General features: G+C 26.0%; 1 protein-coding gene across 8 annotated transcripts in view; it reads right to left on the bottom strand.

Annotated features, from left to right (window-relative positions):
- LOC107443290 (tudor domain-containing protein 5) overlaps positions 1 to 15,143 on the bottom strand; it is a 40,585-nt gene that overhangs the window by 17,042 nt on the left and 8,400 nt on the right. For all 8 annotated transcript variants that reach the window (XM_087157149.1, XM_087157155.1, XM_087157150.1 and 5 more), the window contains 6 exons: positions 13,703 to 13,868; positions 7,743 to 7,807; positions 5,287 to 5,471; positions 4,354 to 4,495; positions 3,503 to 3,564; positions 1,350 to 1,419 (listed from right to left, as the gene is read on the bottom strand). In XM_087157149.1, coding sequence (XP_087013275.1) covers positions 1,350 to 1,419; positions 3,503 to 3,564; positions 4,354 to 4,495; positions 5,287 to 5,471; positions 7,743 to 7,807; positions 13,703 to 13,868 — 690 coding nt within the window. The remainder of the gene's footprint in view (positions 1 to 1,349; positions 1,420 to 3,502; positions 3,565 to 4,353; positions 4,496 to 5,286; positions 5,472 to 7,742; positions 7,808 to 13,702; positions 13,869 to 15,143) is intronic.

Raw genomic sequence — 15,143 nt, 5'->3', positions numbered from 1 at the left:
AAAAAAAGGATGAGAACAAAAACTGAGAAAACACGTAATTGACTAAAGATAAATTTGAGTAGATCAAAAGTTCTATTTTAGAAAACATGTCTATAAAAATGACAAGGTCTAATAAAATAGTTTTGATAAACATTAGTGTTAGCTAATTCTTGGAAGAATAGCCAGATATGGCTAGGTTGTACTTCAGTATTTTTGAAACTGGGAATTTTTTCTTTTAGCATTGATTTGAATTAAGGCTAATATTTTTGACGCCAGAAGAAAAAAAATTGTGCAAAGAAGGAGTAACAAAGTAAAATGTTTTATATTTTTAAAATATGTCTATCATTTTTCAAATACTTAATAATAGAAAATGAACATACTAGTACATAAATAGTAATTACTTTATTAATACTAGAACATAAATAGTAATTACTTTGAAAACAGAAAATAAGTTGCATAAAAGTGTTATCAAGAACAGCAGACTTCTTGGCAAGCTCAAAAAATTCACTTTCAGTTTATGGGATGACTAGATGCAATAATATCGCGATTTTTTATATTTTATTTTTCAATACAGTTAAATCCCATTTTAGTGAATTTCAAGAGAAAAGCAATTGCTAAGCAATAATAAAAATTATTTACACCGATATAACAAATTTTAACATTAGCTAACATTATTTTGTTAGATTGGAATTTTTCATCTAAAAATAAATTATAAATACCTATCAGTTTCAGTATATTTCCACTCTAGAATTAGGAACATACCAATGAAATATTTCCCAAAAACAATTAAATTAAAGCAATAATATTACATTTTAACATTTTCTTATCAGACAAATATGCAACCCATAATTTTTTTCTGTACAAATGATTAGAACCAGTAAATATTACAAACTTCTCCAAATTATGTTCATGTTCAAACAAAGTATCCAAAAAATATGATGTCCTACTTCCACACAAAATTATCTTCAAGTTAACAATTTTTCACTTCAACTTAAGTGACAGTTTCTAAAGTTTAAAAAAAAAATATTTAGAATGTTATTTAATTCCTTTTAAAATGAATTAAATAACCTTTATATTGTGTCCCAATTAAAGAATTTTTAGAACAAATATGTACATTTAAACTGATTTCAATTTATATATTCTCTGAAAAAAGTTTAATCTAATAATTTTGGGAAAAAAATTATTAATCCTTATTAAATTTAGCATTATTACATAAATAAACCAGGATATCAATTTTTCTGAAGAAAAATTTTAATTTTGTAAGACTTTTGATGGTAATTAAATAAATTAAGCATCACATGTAATGAATAAAGAACAAATCATGAAGTTAATATATTAGGTTCCTTATGTTATTTAAATAGTGGACTTACATTATTTAAGGGCTTTATTGAAGCAAGTTGAGTTTTAAAAGCTTGCCCTGGCAAAGAGATGAACGAATTTCTAAAACAAAAAAAATATATATGTATGTAGAGTGAGGATAAAAAAACTGGATGATCTTGAATAACTTTTGAAATAATAAGTTAATCTTCATGTTATAGGACTCAATCTTAATGGCATGAGAGGGTGACCTCAAATATGCTAATTAATAAGTGCAGACGATATTTTAAGTTACGAAATCAGACACAAAAAAGTTCTTTCTCTGAAAAAAAAAAAAACATCTTTTTTTGTTGTTGTCGGATTCTGATTTTTAACCTCCAAAAGCCGCAATCTGGGAAATGTGGTCCCAATAGTTTGATCCGGAGAGTACTCCAAAAAACCCTTTTAAGTTAATTTTACTTTTTGCATATTTTGTCAAATCTGGAGAACTTTTCAAGCAAATTTAAAATCATTTACACACAATTATAAAATTCGTTAATTCAAAAATAATTCCATGCAAAAAATATTGAATTGTAAGGTATACATATTTTTGAATCATTTTAAAGAATATAATTTTACTTGGCAAAATACAAAATTTCAAGGAAACCAGCAGAATAGTTCCTAAAAAATAAATTTTAAATATTTGACTTTTTTGTAATTCTATTACGCAAGAACTATTTAACCAATTTTGCTCAAATTTTGTGTATTGACATGTAAAACTACATTCTTTAAAATGATGCAGAAAAACTGTATACCTTTCAATTCACAACTTTTTTGGCCATTATTAAATAATTAAAAAATTTTAAAGGAATAAATATTTATAAAAAGTTATTTTTTGCATGGAATTATTTTTGGATAAACGGATTTTATAATTGTGCGCAAAATTTTTTCAATTAGCTTAAAATTTTCTCTAGATATAGCAAAATATGCAAAAAACTATTGGGACCACATTTTCTAGATTGCGGCTACACGCTATATTTTGGGGTTTGGGGGTCAGAAATTCATATCCGTCAAAACAAATGTATGCTTATTCAGAAAAAGTATGTTATTACATCTGATTTCGTAACTTAAAATAACGTCTGCACTCATTAAATATCATATTTGACGTCACCCACTCTGGACATAAAGAATGAGTCCTGGAATATGAAGATCTGGATAGATTAAATCAAAAGTTATTCTGGGTGGTCTCTTTTTTGGCGCACTATACGTGAAAGAATAATGATAATAAAATATGCTTATAATTTAAAAGTTAAATAAATTTCTAAAAAATATACCACGTCTGCAATTCTTTAAGCTTTCTAATTAAGATTTGTTGTAGAGGTAGTAAAATAACACTCAGGTTTATAATTATAAGCATAAATTACTTTCACAAACACTTAGAATGTATAGAATCAATAGAACAGAATATTGTTAGAACTTTTATCTACGTATTTATATTATATATATGTAATGACAGTTCTAGCAACAATTTAACAAATTATGTAAGATTTTTTACTCAACGAGAAACCCCAAAGATTATTACGAAACTTTATCTGGTTCACTTTATAACCCAACTCATTTCCTCTGCTACCAAGTCAAATTCTGTGGAAAAGTGTACTATTATTTAATAACATAAATGATTAAATAAACTACAAAGGCATTAGAAATTACAGATTAAGGAAAGTTTTTCTGTTTCCTAAATGATAGCATCACAAAAGCTACATATTTCCATCACAGAACTTGTATTGATACCTTTTTTAGAACTTTCAAACACCATAAGTTCAAGAAAAAATATTTTACAATAAGTACTAAATATATATATGCTGTAAAAACACAATTACTTTGAATTATTATTAGTCAGAGAGGTTTATTTATAATTATTACTTTTATTTATATGAATAACAAAAAACATTTTTATAATAAATGTATTTGTTAGTGAAAAAAAGAATAAAGAAGTAAAATAAATATTCAGCTTTGAATATTTTTTTATGGAATGTTATCTCAACATGTCTAACATCAAAAAAAGAAAACATGGTATAAAATTAAGTAATTAATATAAAAAACATATTATTCTAGTTCTTAAAAATTTAGCCATTTTTTCGAAAATATAGAAAAAATAAGAAACAGTCAAAATTATTATAAGTCAACTTGTTAAGTCTGTATATATATATATATACACATTGTTTACTTTAAATAACGAAGTCTGGAACAGGGCACTTTTTCCCAGCCTCCATAATCAACAACATAAACCTAAAAAAAGAATTCACATGAAATTTTACTTTCAATGAAATAATACTTAATATATTTCAAAATATTACATCCCAAATATTTTATTTTCCAACTGAAATGGCTAAAAATATTATTTAATTACCATAAATTATGAAATCATAATAATTTTTGTTTAAGCTCAACATCCTCATGAATTTATTTATCTTCATTATTTACGAACATTAACTACACATTTAATTAGTTTTAAAAGTACTTGTAATTAAATATATTTCAAACTAAATGTGTATAATTGAAACATGTTAATTGAAAGCAAATTATTTCACAAAAAAATTATAGTTTAAAAGTTTCATGCCACTTTTATACACATTTAATTAATTTATAATTCTACTTTAAAAATCAAATAATAATTTACAAACATTCCCTTGTTTTTTCTAAAGATAAAGTTTTTTTTTATAAATAAAATGAGACTTAAAAATCTTTTTAAAAATCACAATCTTAAGAATAAATTCAGAAGTTATACAGTGCTTTGCCTTTTCACTTAAATTACTGTTTTTAAAAATTAACTGTTTTAAATGGCTAATAAAATCAAGGTTTGAATCAAATGATTTAAATCATTTCAACCATGTACAGAATCTATTAAAAATAAAACATATATGTTTAGCTAATCCTTCATTGAATTAATTCAATAGGATTCCATTTATTACTTTTACTGTATAGTGTTATTAACACACAATTTCAGCGAAATATAAACATTGATCACACACGAAATATAAATTAGATCACTTATGAAATTAAACTACTTTTTCTTACATTGACAGAATCAGCATTAGGTGATGATGTAATCGTAGTGCGATACCAGTGGTTTTCATGCATCGCAACACACGTTGAACCAATTTTGATGTCTTTCATAGACATCTGATAAATATCTGATTTCTCATTGTGGTAAAAAGATCTGAAAGCAAAAAAATTTCATAGTAGAAATATAAAACAAAAAATATAACACTTGTTTTAACCTTTAGGGTGTTTTATTTCCCTTGATAAGCACATCACTAGTTTTATTTTTAAGACCATGTTTATGTGATATATATGATATTGGCAATCAATATGGGCTATAGGTGGAGCATAACAGAACTCATTACCCAGGGCAACACTAGACAGACTTTCACCATTAGTGTATAGATAGTCATAGGAATAAGAAGTACTTTAGTTTCTGTCTTGATTTTCAATCTTTTTAAACTTGGAAATTATATGAAAATCACAACTGCATTAAACATAGTTCTTAATGAAGGCATCATGGAAATTAAAAAAAATATTTTAGATAATCTTAATGCAAAAATATGATAGAAGAAAAAAAAAATCATAATACATTCCCTAACATGTAAGCCTAAGAGGAGAGAGGCTCTAGTCATGGTCTTCTCTATATTCAAGTTTTGCAATCACAAATACAAGTGGCACAGAATGAAATTGACATATTACCTATTTCCCTTGAATGAGCCAATAAATCAGATTTAATAACAAAGATTAAGACTCCAAATTACCTCCCTTTAATTGTTAGTCATTCAAAGTACTTTAACGATGTATAAAATATGGAAAAGGGTAATTAACAATCTAAACAAAAAGTAATCAGACTAAAGAGCTGAAACAAAACAAAAGAATAAAAAATTTATCTGAATCTATTTCAGTTGATTTTGTTTTATATTAAATGAATAAAATGAGGTTGAATGAGCAACAAAAATAGAATACTGCATTTCTTCTTCTAATTCCCTAAATCTGCAGATAACTTCTTCAATATGAAGTTTAAACCAAAAGCACCCAGGATTAATAGCAACTGATATGAATACAGGAATGTACAAAGATAAGTTGATATCACTTGGAAATTCAGCAGGATGATAAGGTTGTGTAGGCAGGACAATGTCAGATGGTATTGCCTGAAATTAAATAAGAATCACTTATTTAATTTAAAAGAAAAGCCAATTAAATAAAAATTACACAGATTACCCTGATTATTATACTTTGTCCTGCAAGTGTATAAAAATCAATGTTATACAGTATGAAAAACAAATTAATTATATTTATACTGATTACCTTGATTATTATATCATCTCTCGCAAGTGTTAAATAATCAAGGTTACACTGTATGCATGAAACTTTTATTTTGTTTTAAAACCATCGTTGTACAGCCCCGATTTGGAGTTTACAACTACCAATATATAAACTACATAGCCTTGTAGTTTTGAATCCGATTCAGAAGACAAGGGAACTCCTGGATCAAGTATTGGGGAAAAATTGCCTTTGTGCAGGACTTTTTGAAGGAATTAACCCACATTTCCATTAAATAGAGAAAAAACCACAAATACCCTCTACGGTTAGCCTGGTGGTAAAGGGACTTTTAACTCATTATCCATCTACCACTGAAGATATTTTAATTCATCAATATGGTCAGTGCGAGTCAGGGGTGGAATTTGTATCGACTAGCAATCGCTGCAATACACACCGGGTCAGCTCATTGGGAACCAAGCACTCTATCCGATTGAGCCACTATGACTCATGTATCAAAACTTGTTAAAGTCCATTGATTGACGCCACAAATTGCACTAATCAATGAACTTTACAAGCCAAAAGTCTTACATATTGTTTACATTTGGGGCTTTTGTTTACACCTGTATAGGTGAACGTGTGGTCTGTCACCAGGGAGTAAAGTTATTAATGCAATATTATACTGTCTCCTTTTACGTCATAGATTAGAATTTGCATATATTTTTAATTAAAAGGAATCATACTAATTAACTTTTTTGTTCAACTGAGTTAGCATTGGCATTATATAAATTGTGTGAGTTTAAATTGTAGTCAATCGTACTTTCACTTAGCTACCACTTAGGCTACTAGAAAAAGTGGTAATTGCTGTTTTGTTTGCATCACTGTTTCTAATTGAGATTTTCTGGCATTCATCCTCATCCTAAATTTTGGAGACACCTTTTGATGCTCTCATGTTCGTTATCCACTATAGGGTACTCATCACTAAAGAAATGTTGTTCATAATACTGTATTCATAATAAGTGTCCGAAGTTTCCATTAAGTAAAATTAAACCAGTCTCTAGAAGATGGAACCTCACATTCTTTCGCAGTCCTCTTGATTTTTCAGGTTTTAAGACAAAACGTATAGCAGGGTTGCCACAGAAAAAAATTAACAAAATAGTTGCTTTTAATAGCTTAAAGCATGAAAATAGCAGCCAAAAACTAGGAAAATAGTTGCCTAATAAGAACAAAAAATTCACCAAAAATATGACTAAAATTTTGTTAATGACTTTACCATCATTCATTCAGTCAAGTTGGTGGCAAATATGATAATTTTCATATAAATGTTTACATATATATAAATGTTTACATATATATATATATATATATATATATATATATATATATATATATATATATATATATATATATATATATATATATATATAAATGAAAAGTGATTACTAAAATTTGAAATTCATGGATTGTAATACCGTTAAAAAAATTTTTTTAAATAAAAAAATCATGCAGAATTTTTTAGCAATAATCATTGAAAAGGTGATCGAGAAATGAAATAGACTTACGATGGAATTTGTGCAGATTGAACGAATTAAAAAGTGAAGACTCAAATTTGCAATTCAAAATTTTTAAAATTTTTTATTTTTTAAGAAAAAAAAGTTCAGTGTGTTCAGGAACTATCTAGCGGGGCGGCAGATATTTCACCAACTTATGCTTGAAAAAAAAAACATCTCTAGGAGTACAGAAAAGTCTCCCAATAGTCTCCTTTTCCTGAAAATAGTTGCTTTTTTTAGCCTTTTCAGGCAAAAAAAGTTGCCATAATCGCCTCATGCCAAAAATAGTTGCATTTTAGTCGCCTGTGGCAACCCTGTATAGTGAGCTAATGCAAATATTTACAGTATATGCATAACAGTCATGAAAAAAAGTTATTTCAGCAATATCACTGATAATATATTTAGTGATATTATAATATATATATTATAATATCGCTGATAATATAATTTTAATAATATATTTAGTCACTGAAAAAGAAAAATTCTTAAAGAAAAAAGAAAGATTAAAAATTCATTAAGTAATCATGAAGCCTGATAAAAATAAATTATCAATAATAATAAATTATCACTGAATATTGACAACTTTCCTAGTTTCTTCAAGCTAATACTTACTTGATTATGTCCTTCATTTGAATTTCCAAATCTTTCATCGGATAGTTGAAGAGTCTCATTTAGTTCTAAAAAATAAGCATTTTGTTTGTTAGATGCTCACTTTATTTTCAAATGTTTGGCATAATTCAGTACAATCAAAGGATGGAACTACTAAATGTTAAAATATGGATCAAACAAACTATAAAATATTGAAGTTTGATTTTAGCAAAATATATATATACTTTACTCTTTAATCTGTAGATTATAAAAGCTAAATTAGTAAAAGAAATATTGATTAAAAATTACTAATTTCAGTTATTTTTTTAAGTGGCAACTTTTAAAATTAAAAAAAAGGGGGACTGAATTGAATTTTTATTGCAACTGGGCAAAACCATAAAAAGTTGATGCTGTAGAAAAATATTTCACTCAAATAGATGATAAAATTTTTGAGTAAATAAATTTTTTTATATAAATATCTAAATCAAAATTTAAAAAAAAAAATCAATTAGGATAAATTTAAAGTTTATAAAAACTATTTTCATAATGTTGATTCATGATATTTTCATAATGGGATATTTACAATTACTTGGACCATAACAAATAAAATTTCATATTTTATTCCAAAATAATGTTATTTGAAGAAAACAACTTATCTCTCTGTAAAGAACAAAAGGGTATTGCGTATAATTCCTTGATTTGTCACAAATTCGATTAAAAAATTCAATCAATCATATCATAATAATATTCAATTACTTAATTATACTAATGGAACAATAGAACTGTTTAAATAAATAATAACCATATAAAATAATAACAAAGTAAATGAGTATCAGGAATTTTGAGTAACCTGAATTGTTGAATGAGTATCACGATTTAAAAAGAAAAAATTATTATATAATTAAGGTTCAGAAGATTAGTTAGTTGAACTTATTAATTTGTAATGAAGTAAAAGTTAAAAATGAATTAAAAAAACAGCAAGAAAAAAATATTAAAATTTTGGTTGGGAAAAATTCCTTAATATAAATAAAAAAATAAACAACCAATTCTGAAAAAAAAAAAAACTTTCATAATTTCGTAAAAAAAAAAAAAAAAAAAAAAAATTCTGATGATAAAACTTTATGTCAGAAAATAACACTTTAAATGTTAATTATGCTAATTGTTGTGAAATTTTATCAATAATTGTGAAAATTTTTAGTAATTGTTTAAAATGACTACATATATCTTAGAATTCATGTTTATAACTGCAAAAACTATGGGTTCAAGCCAAACCAATATAAAAGCAGGGCTAAAGAGAATAGAAGGGCTAGTTCACTCCGCTCTTAGAGCTGAAGCTACGATTTCCCTCCTCATGACGTCACTGTGTCCACAGATCTCGGAGATCGCAAGTAAAGATATTATGATAACTTTGCATCTTTCTCTTTGTAAAAATAAGTTAGACTTTTTCTGGTTATTAGCTTTCAAACTTTACGTAATTAACACATTATTTCCGTTCATAAACATAGTTCAAAAAAAATTTTCTTGGTTATTATATTAAAAAAAGTACCATTTTAAACTTATAAAAATGTTTTGCTAGTTGATGAAAATGACACGATAAATACTTTATTTTAAAAAGTTCAGTTTTAACTTTAACTATTAAGAAAAATGAAGGCATATATCGACACTTTTTTTATCTACATATTCTTTCATAACGATAAGTTAAGTTAAATTTAGAATCCCTGATTTTAAAATATGCCGTTAATAGCAATTTGTTCATACTTAATCATTAGGAAACATCAACCTTAAACGCTAATTACTGAAACAAAATAATAATTTAGGTTCATAATGACATTAGAAATTTTACAATTGTTTATAGACATTTAAATTTCCGATGATATAATTTATAGATATTTAAATTGAAGAGAATATAATTTTTAAAAAAAATCATAAATATTTAGAATAACTACATTAAAAAATATGTTATGAAATTAGGAGAATTTTAACTATATACTATATATTTTATTTATACTTTTTATTTACATTTTAATTTTCTTTGACTCATAGAGTTATAAATAAGAAGGAGTGGGCATTCCTCCCCTTCCCTATTGGAGCGAGTGAAGTAACTGTCAAGTAGCGGCGGCCATGTTGGTAGAACCAGAAGGTTTCAAGAGGAAGAGTTAGGTTGTTTTTTATCTTTTCTCTTATGATTGGAAAATTTCGAAAACGAGATTGAAATAGTTTTGTTGTTAATACATAACACCTTTTTTCATTCAATTTTCCAACATTAGTTTCTTTTCTTCTTCCCAAAAAATAACGTTTTAAAAAATAACGTTAGCTCTATTTTACAACTGAATTAAAAAAATAACTTTACAGCAGTTTTCGGGAACTTAGGTTCCTTTATATTTTATCTAGGCATTAAAAGTAATATATTATTGTTATTTAAGGGGGCAGCTTTCCAATAAAAATTTATTCAAAGAATATCACATTAAAACCGCACTATTTTGAATATAAGCAAAATAATATGAAACGCACTTTTCTTTAAAGTTAGAATATTTAAAGGGAAAAATATTGGTTTGTGCTAAAAGAACAGCAATAATCAATCAAGCCATTTGAGTAAACACTTGGGTAATGAAACTAGTTCATAATATACTTTTTATTGCTAAGCATAGAAGTTTAATTTTTTTTTTTTTTTTTTTTTTGCAAAGCACTTGATTATATGAAGTGTACAAAATTGTAATTTACAAATAGCAACGTAAATTAACTGTGTATTTATTTTTAAAGGTAAATACCCAGAGTATTTAATATATAGGAATATTTATTTTCCAATTGAGGTTTAAACTCCACTCATGAAATGCTCTATCTCATTCGCAAAATACATGAAGTGTATGAGCAAATAAATGCTCTATAATAAATGCCCAGGCATTATTATCTATAATGAATGCTCTATAATAAATAATAGCTTTGACACAGCAATTGAAACGTTAGTAGAGGAAGGTGGAGGCTCAGATGAAACAAATTTTAAGGCTTTTAAGGAACTTTAAAAGATAAAATGAATACTAAAGCCTTTTTAAGGCACATAGAAATCCTGGAAAGTACTAGATTTAAATGTCAACACTTTGAAAATACAAAGAGTAAATATATAATTACTTGCTGCCTTTTAGCAGGGTTTGAAAAAACCCAACCCGCCTGGATTTTATTAAAAAAACCCGGGGGAAATTGGTTTTTTTCATTTAGTGCTCTTAAGTTTTACTCTGTAAATATTTTTATTTATTAAAAAGTGTCGTATAAGCTTTAAAATAGAAATATATCCAAAAAGTTATTTTAATTTTGTTATATGCATTTTATGTTAAGTTTAAATAGCGCATTATCACTAATATATGTATGAATCTTCTTTAGTGTTAAGTACATAATGTTTCACAATTTTTAACTCAAGCATTGTAAAATATAAATGCAGTAATATAAAAGGAACAAGTTTATTAATCTTTTTGTTTTTACACACATTTATTTACTATATTTATTAAATATATATATATATATTATAAAATTATAATCTGTACATATTTATAATCAGTAAAAACTAAAATTTCATCTGACTTTTGACTTTAATAAAAAACTGAAATAAATATTTAATGGTCTTCCATGTTTTTATAATAAGATGAAAAGAAAGTGAAATTAAAATTACGTATAATTATAAAGAGTATCAGGTACTTGTCCCATTTTTTTCAAATAAATGAAGAAAGATAATGATAAAGAAAATGATTTCATTTTTAGATAAATAATTTTAAAAAGTTCTTTTATAAAAAGTTTCAGCTTACTTTTTTAAAGTCAGAAAATAAAATTGTTTAAATTTGTTAATGTATCACTTAGTAAAAAAAAAAACTGTTTCTTTTCAATTTTTTTAAACATATGAATTAATTATTATAACCTGTTTATTAATATATAAAGCATGCAACTATATTTGAAAAATTGATCTTTTCAGACTGTATTATTTAAATTTCTATTTGGTTTAATATCATTTTCAGCAATAGACTAATTGCTAAAATAAAATCTATTACTCAGTTTGAAGAATGTTTAAACACGTACAGCTCTAGTTCAACGAAGTTCGCTGGGTTATATCTATGGAAGTTCGATTTGTTTTGGTTGTACCAATATGGCGCCGCGGTTGCGGTTAAGGCTTCACGAGTTTACGGGCATGCCGTCTCCTCCTATTTATTACTCTATGCTTTGACTTTATCCATTTTTAATTCTTTTCACCTGCCTTTCTTTATGAAGTAACGAGGCGGTTTCTATTTAGATAATGAATTTTTATAAAAGTTCTTTACGACAGAATAAACGTATTGCTGTTTTATATTAACTGTGTCATTTCGGAATCCATTCTTTACATAGTTGTTCATTTACTTTAGGGAACACTCGAAAAATTATACTTTTTTCTTTTGTTTTTGTATTAGAATTTTTGCAAGTTGCAATCGCGCAAAATGGCATTTCAATAATAGTTTTAAATTCTTGTAAATTCACTGCAAAAACTGAGGAAAGTCATTCTAGAAAATAACAAATGTCTTAGAATATCTCGCGAAAAGAAATGATCCAATATTAGTTAGAGCTAGTAAGGCCAAACGCTCCGTTCTTGAAGTAAAAGTGCGAGTTTTGCGCCAAAGTGACGTCACTAGAGTGACGTCGGAGGATCTGCGCGGCGAGAGATACTTCAAAGGACTGAACCAGCCCTTCTATTCTCTTTAGCCCTGTATAAAAGCATCTTTATACCACGATGATTTAGACAAATGTATGAATACATTTGGCCAGATAGTGTAATTTTTATCCTTTATCTATCTTTGTCTATCTTTCTTCAATCTTTTTATCCTTAACCAATGTACTCTATGTAAATTATGAAAATGACATAAAATCTTTGCATTGCATTTGTAAAATCTTTGTGTCCTAATATACATAAATTGAAAATTATTTGTTGGTATTAACAATTTTCACCATTGTGAAAAATCTGTTTCAATTGGCAATTTCATTAAAAAAATGTAAATAGTTTTTCAAATATTTTAAATTTTTGTTAAATCAATTCTTTTCACAAATTTAAAATATAAAGTCTAATGCATTTTTTTACAGCAAGTTAGTATTTACAGTTTCAAATTATAGCACTGTTTTGTATTTGCGTTTTGAAAATGAGTCTTTTTATTTTAATTTTTACAACATAAAAAAAATAGTCAACATAAAAAAAATAGTCAAAATCAAATAAAATATCAAGATTTTTTAAAAAATAACTTGAAATTGTTCAGAATAGTGAAAAACATCAGTGAACAGCAAAGAAAAACTACTTTTCATGTTATTAAGCATTTTAAAAAATTTTCTCTTTACAGTTTATGAATCAACATATAATCACAATTTTTCTGTAGCCTGAAAACATTATTTTATAGCAACTTTAAAATTAGTTTTTCATTCTGAAGTAACCATAGTTTTTTAAGTTCTAGTTAACTTAGTAACTTATATTGTAGCTAAAATATTCGCAAGATTTATATATTTATACATTGATTGTCTTCAATAATTTGTCATTTCATTTTTTCATTTTTTTAAAGGAAGATTTAAAGTTAATTATTTTTTCTCAACACTTATTAATCTTTAAAAGTAGTAAAAATTGAATAATTTGCAAAAAAATCTAAATTTTTTGTGAATAAAAGAAACTTTGCAGAATAATTGCGTTAAATAAAAAGTTCATTAATCAATCGAACATCTAATAATAATTGTCAATGACAAAATTATTTAAAAAAATTATACTTAATTGAAATCAAAATTTAGATTAAAAATAAATTTCTGTGAGCTCTTGATACATTATTAAAAAAGATTTCTGAAAAGGAGGACTTTAGGGTACAAATAGATGAACATTTATATTAACAATTTATTGTATTAATATTGTATCAATTTTCAATATGGTTGTGAACATATACGCATAAAATAAATCTGAAAAGTAAATCTCAGTAATGAATGCAACTAAATGAAATTACTTTTAAATTTTTCAGCACTTTCTGAAAAACATGGGTGAAAAATCATCCACTCGTTTGGACTCTCATAAGGTTTGATGCAAATAAATACATCTGGCAAAGCATCAGCCAATTCCAGGAAATTATTGTAACCCAAGTCAGCAAGGTCAAATATTTCTCCAGTAGTTTTCTAAATAAATAGAAAAATGTACATACATATAAGAAATTTCATTAAGATTTAGAAATTTCAATTTGCTAAAAAAAAAATTATTTAAACTTTTTTTTTTAATTGAGGTTCATAAATTATTCTTCAGATGAAAGAAGTTTAAGATTTGGCATGCTGCAACAAATCCTTAACTCTTTGTTAAAGAATGAATCAAACATTATTTAAAAGAAAAATTTAAAAATCAGTTTAATAAAGTACAAGGTCATTAAAGTAAAACCGACAGTAGCCTGAAGCTTGCAGCTCCGGTTCTACTTTATAAATCCAGGGGAAACTTCAAATATAGTAGAGTGGTGGTTAAAGGGAACAAAGCCGATTCGGATAGTGTAATATTCGGATAATAGGAAAACGGCTATGCGAATTTTTTTAAGTAACTTCTCTTCACATTTTTTAAAGTCTTAGGACTGGAAATTGTACAAGTGTCTATAACAGTACATTACATTCGGCACATTTAAAAGTTTTATTTTTTAAAATTCTATTCAAAACTAAAGAGGAACTAAAGAAGCCATTTTTTGGCCCCTTTCAGTTATTTTAAAAATAAAGAAGCATTTTCGTAAATTTTTTTGTAACATTTTGCTGAAGGTGGGAAAAACACATGGCCCTTGAGCGATCTGGATAATTGATAATAAAACACATAGTAAATTATGGGGTCAAGATTTTTCATCACCCACTTTTTTTTATTTTTATTCATACAGTATAGCTGCGATAAATAATTCTAGTTTCTATAGCAAAATCTTAAATTTAATTATCGGAATAACATAAGCAATTACATTTTTTAAAAACTCTATCTGTATGTAACGACTAGAATAGTAAAAAGTGATAAACAAGGTTGGGTTTTTCGAAAGCTGGTTAAAACAAATTGAGTTAAAAACCTACTAGGATGACACTTAGGAAAATCCTACTGCCGGTGAAGCATTTACTGTACATAAAATATAAATTATAGTTCAAAATATGCCCTTATAACAATTTCAATAATCTGTGTGAATTATAAATTACAGCGAGTAATTTTATTAATTAAACAAGTTCAAAACTGTTTAGAAATTTTGAAACTAAAATGTAAAAAGTTTTGTTTAATCTCTATAAAATGTGAATCACACTATTGTAAGCAAATCTAAGTGTTAAATAGCGAAATAAAATTAATTCTTAGATTTGCTTACATGGTTATCATTGCTTAGTTTGCTTTCACAATATGCTCACTCTGTTTTATCTTCCTTTTTACAGTATAAACTGTTAGAACCTTCT

The sequence above is a fragment of the Parasteatoda tepidariorum genome, chromosome 2, assembly GCF_982258835.1.
Source record: "Parasteatoda tepidariorum strain Cologne lab strain chromosome 2, Ptep-v5.0, whole genome shotgun sequence".
NCBI classification, from domain to species: domain Eukaryota; kingdom Metazoa; phylum Arthropoda; class Arachnida; order Araneae; family Theridiidae; genus Parasteatoda; species Parasteatoda tepidariorum.
The sequence above is the reverse complement of the archived record's forward strand: the minus strand, read 5'-3'. Positions and strand labels throughout refer to the sequence as shown.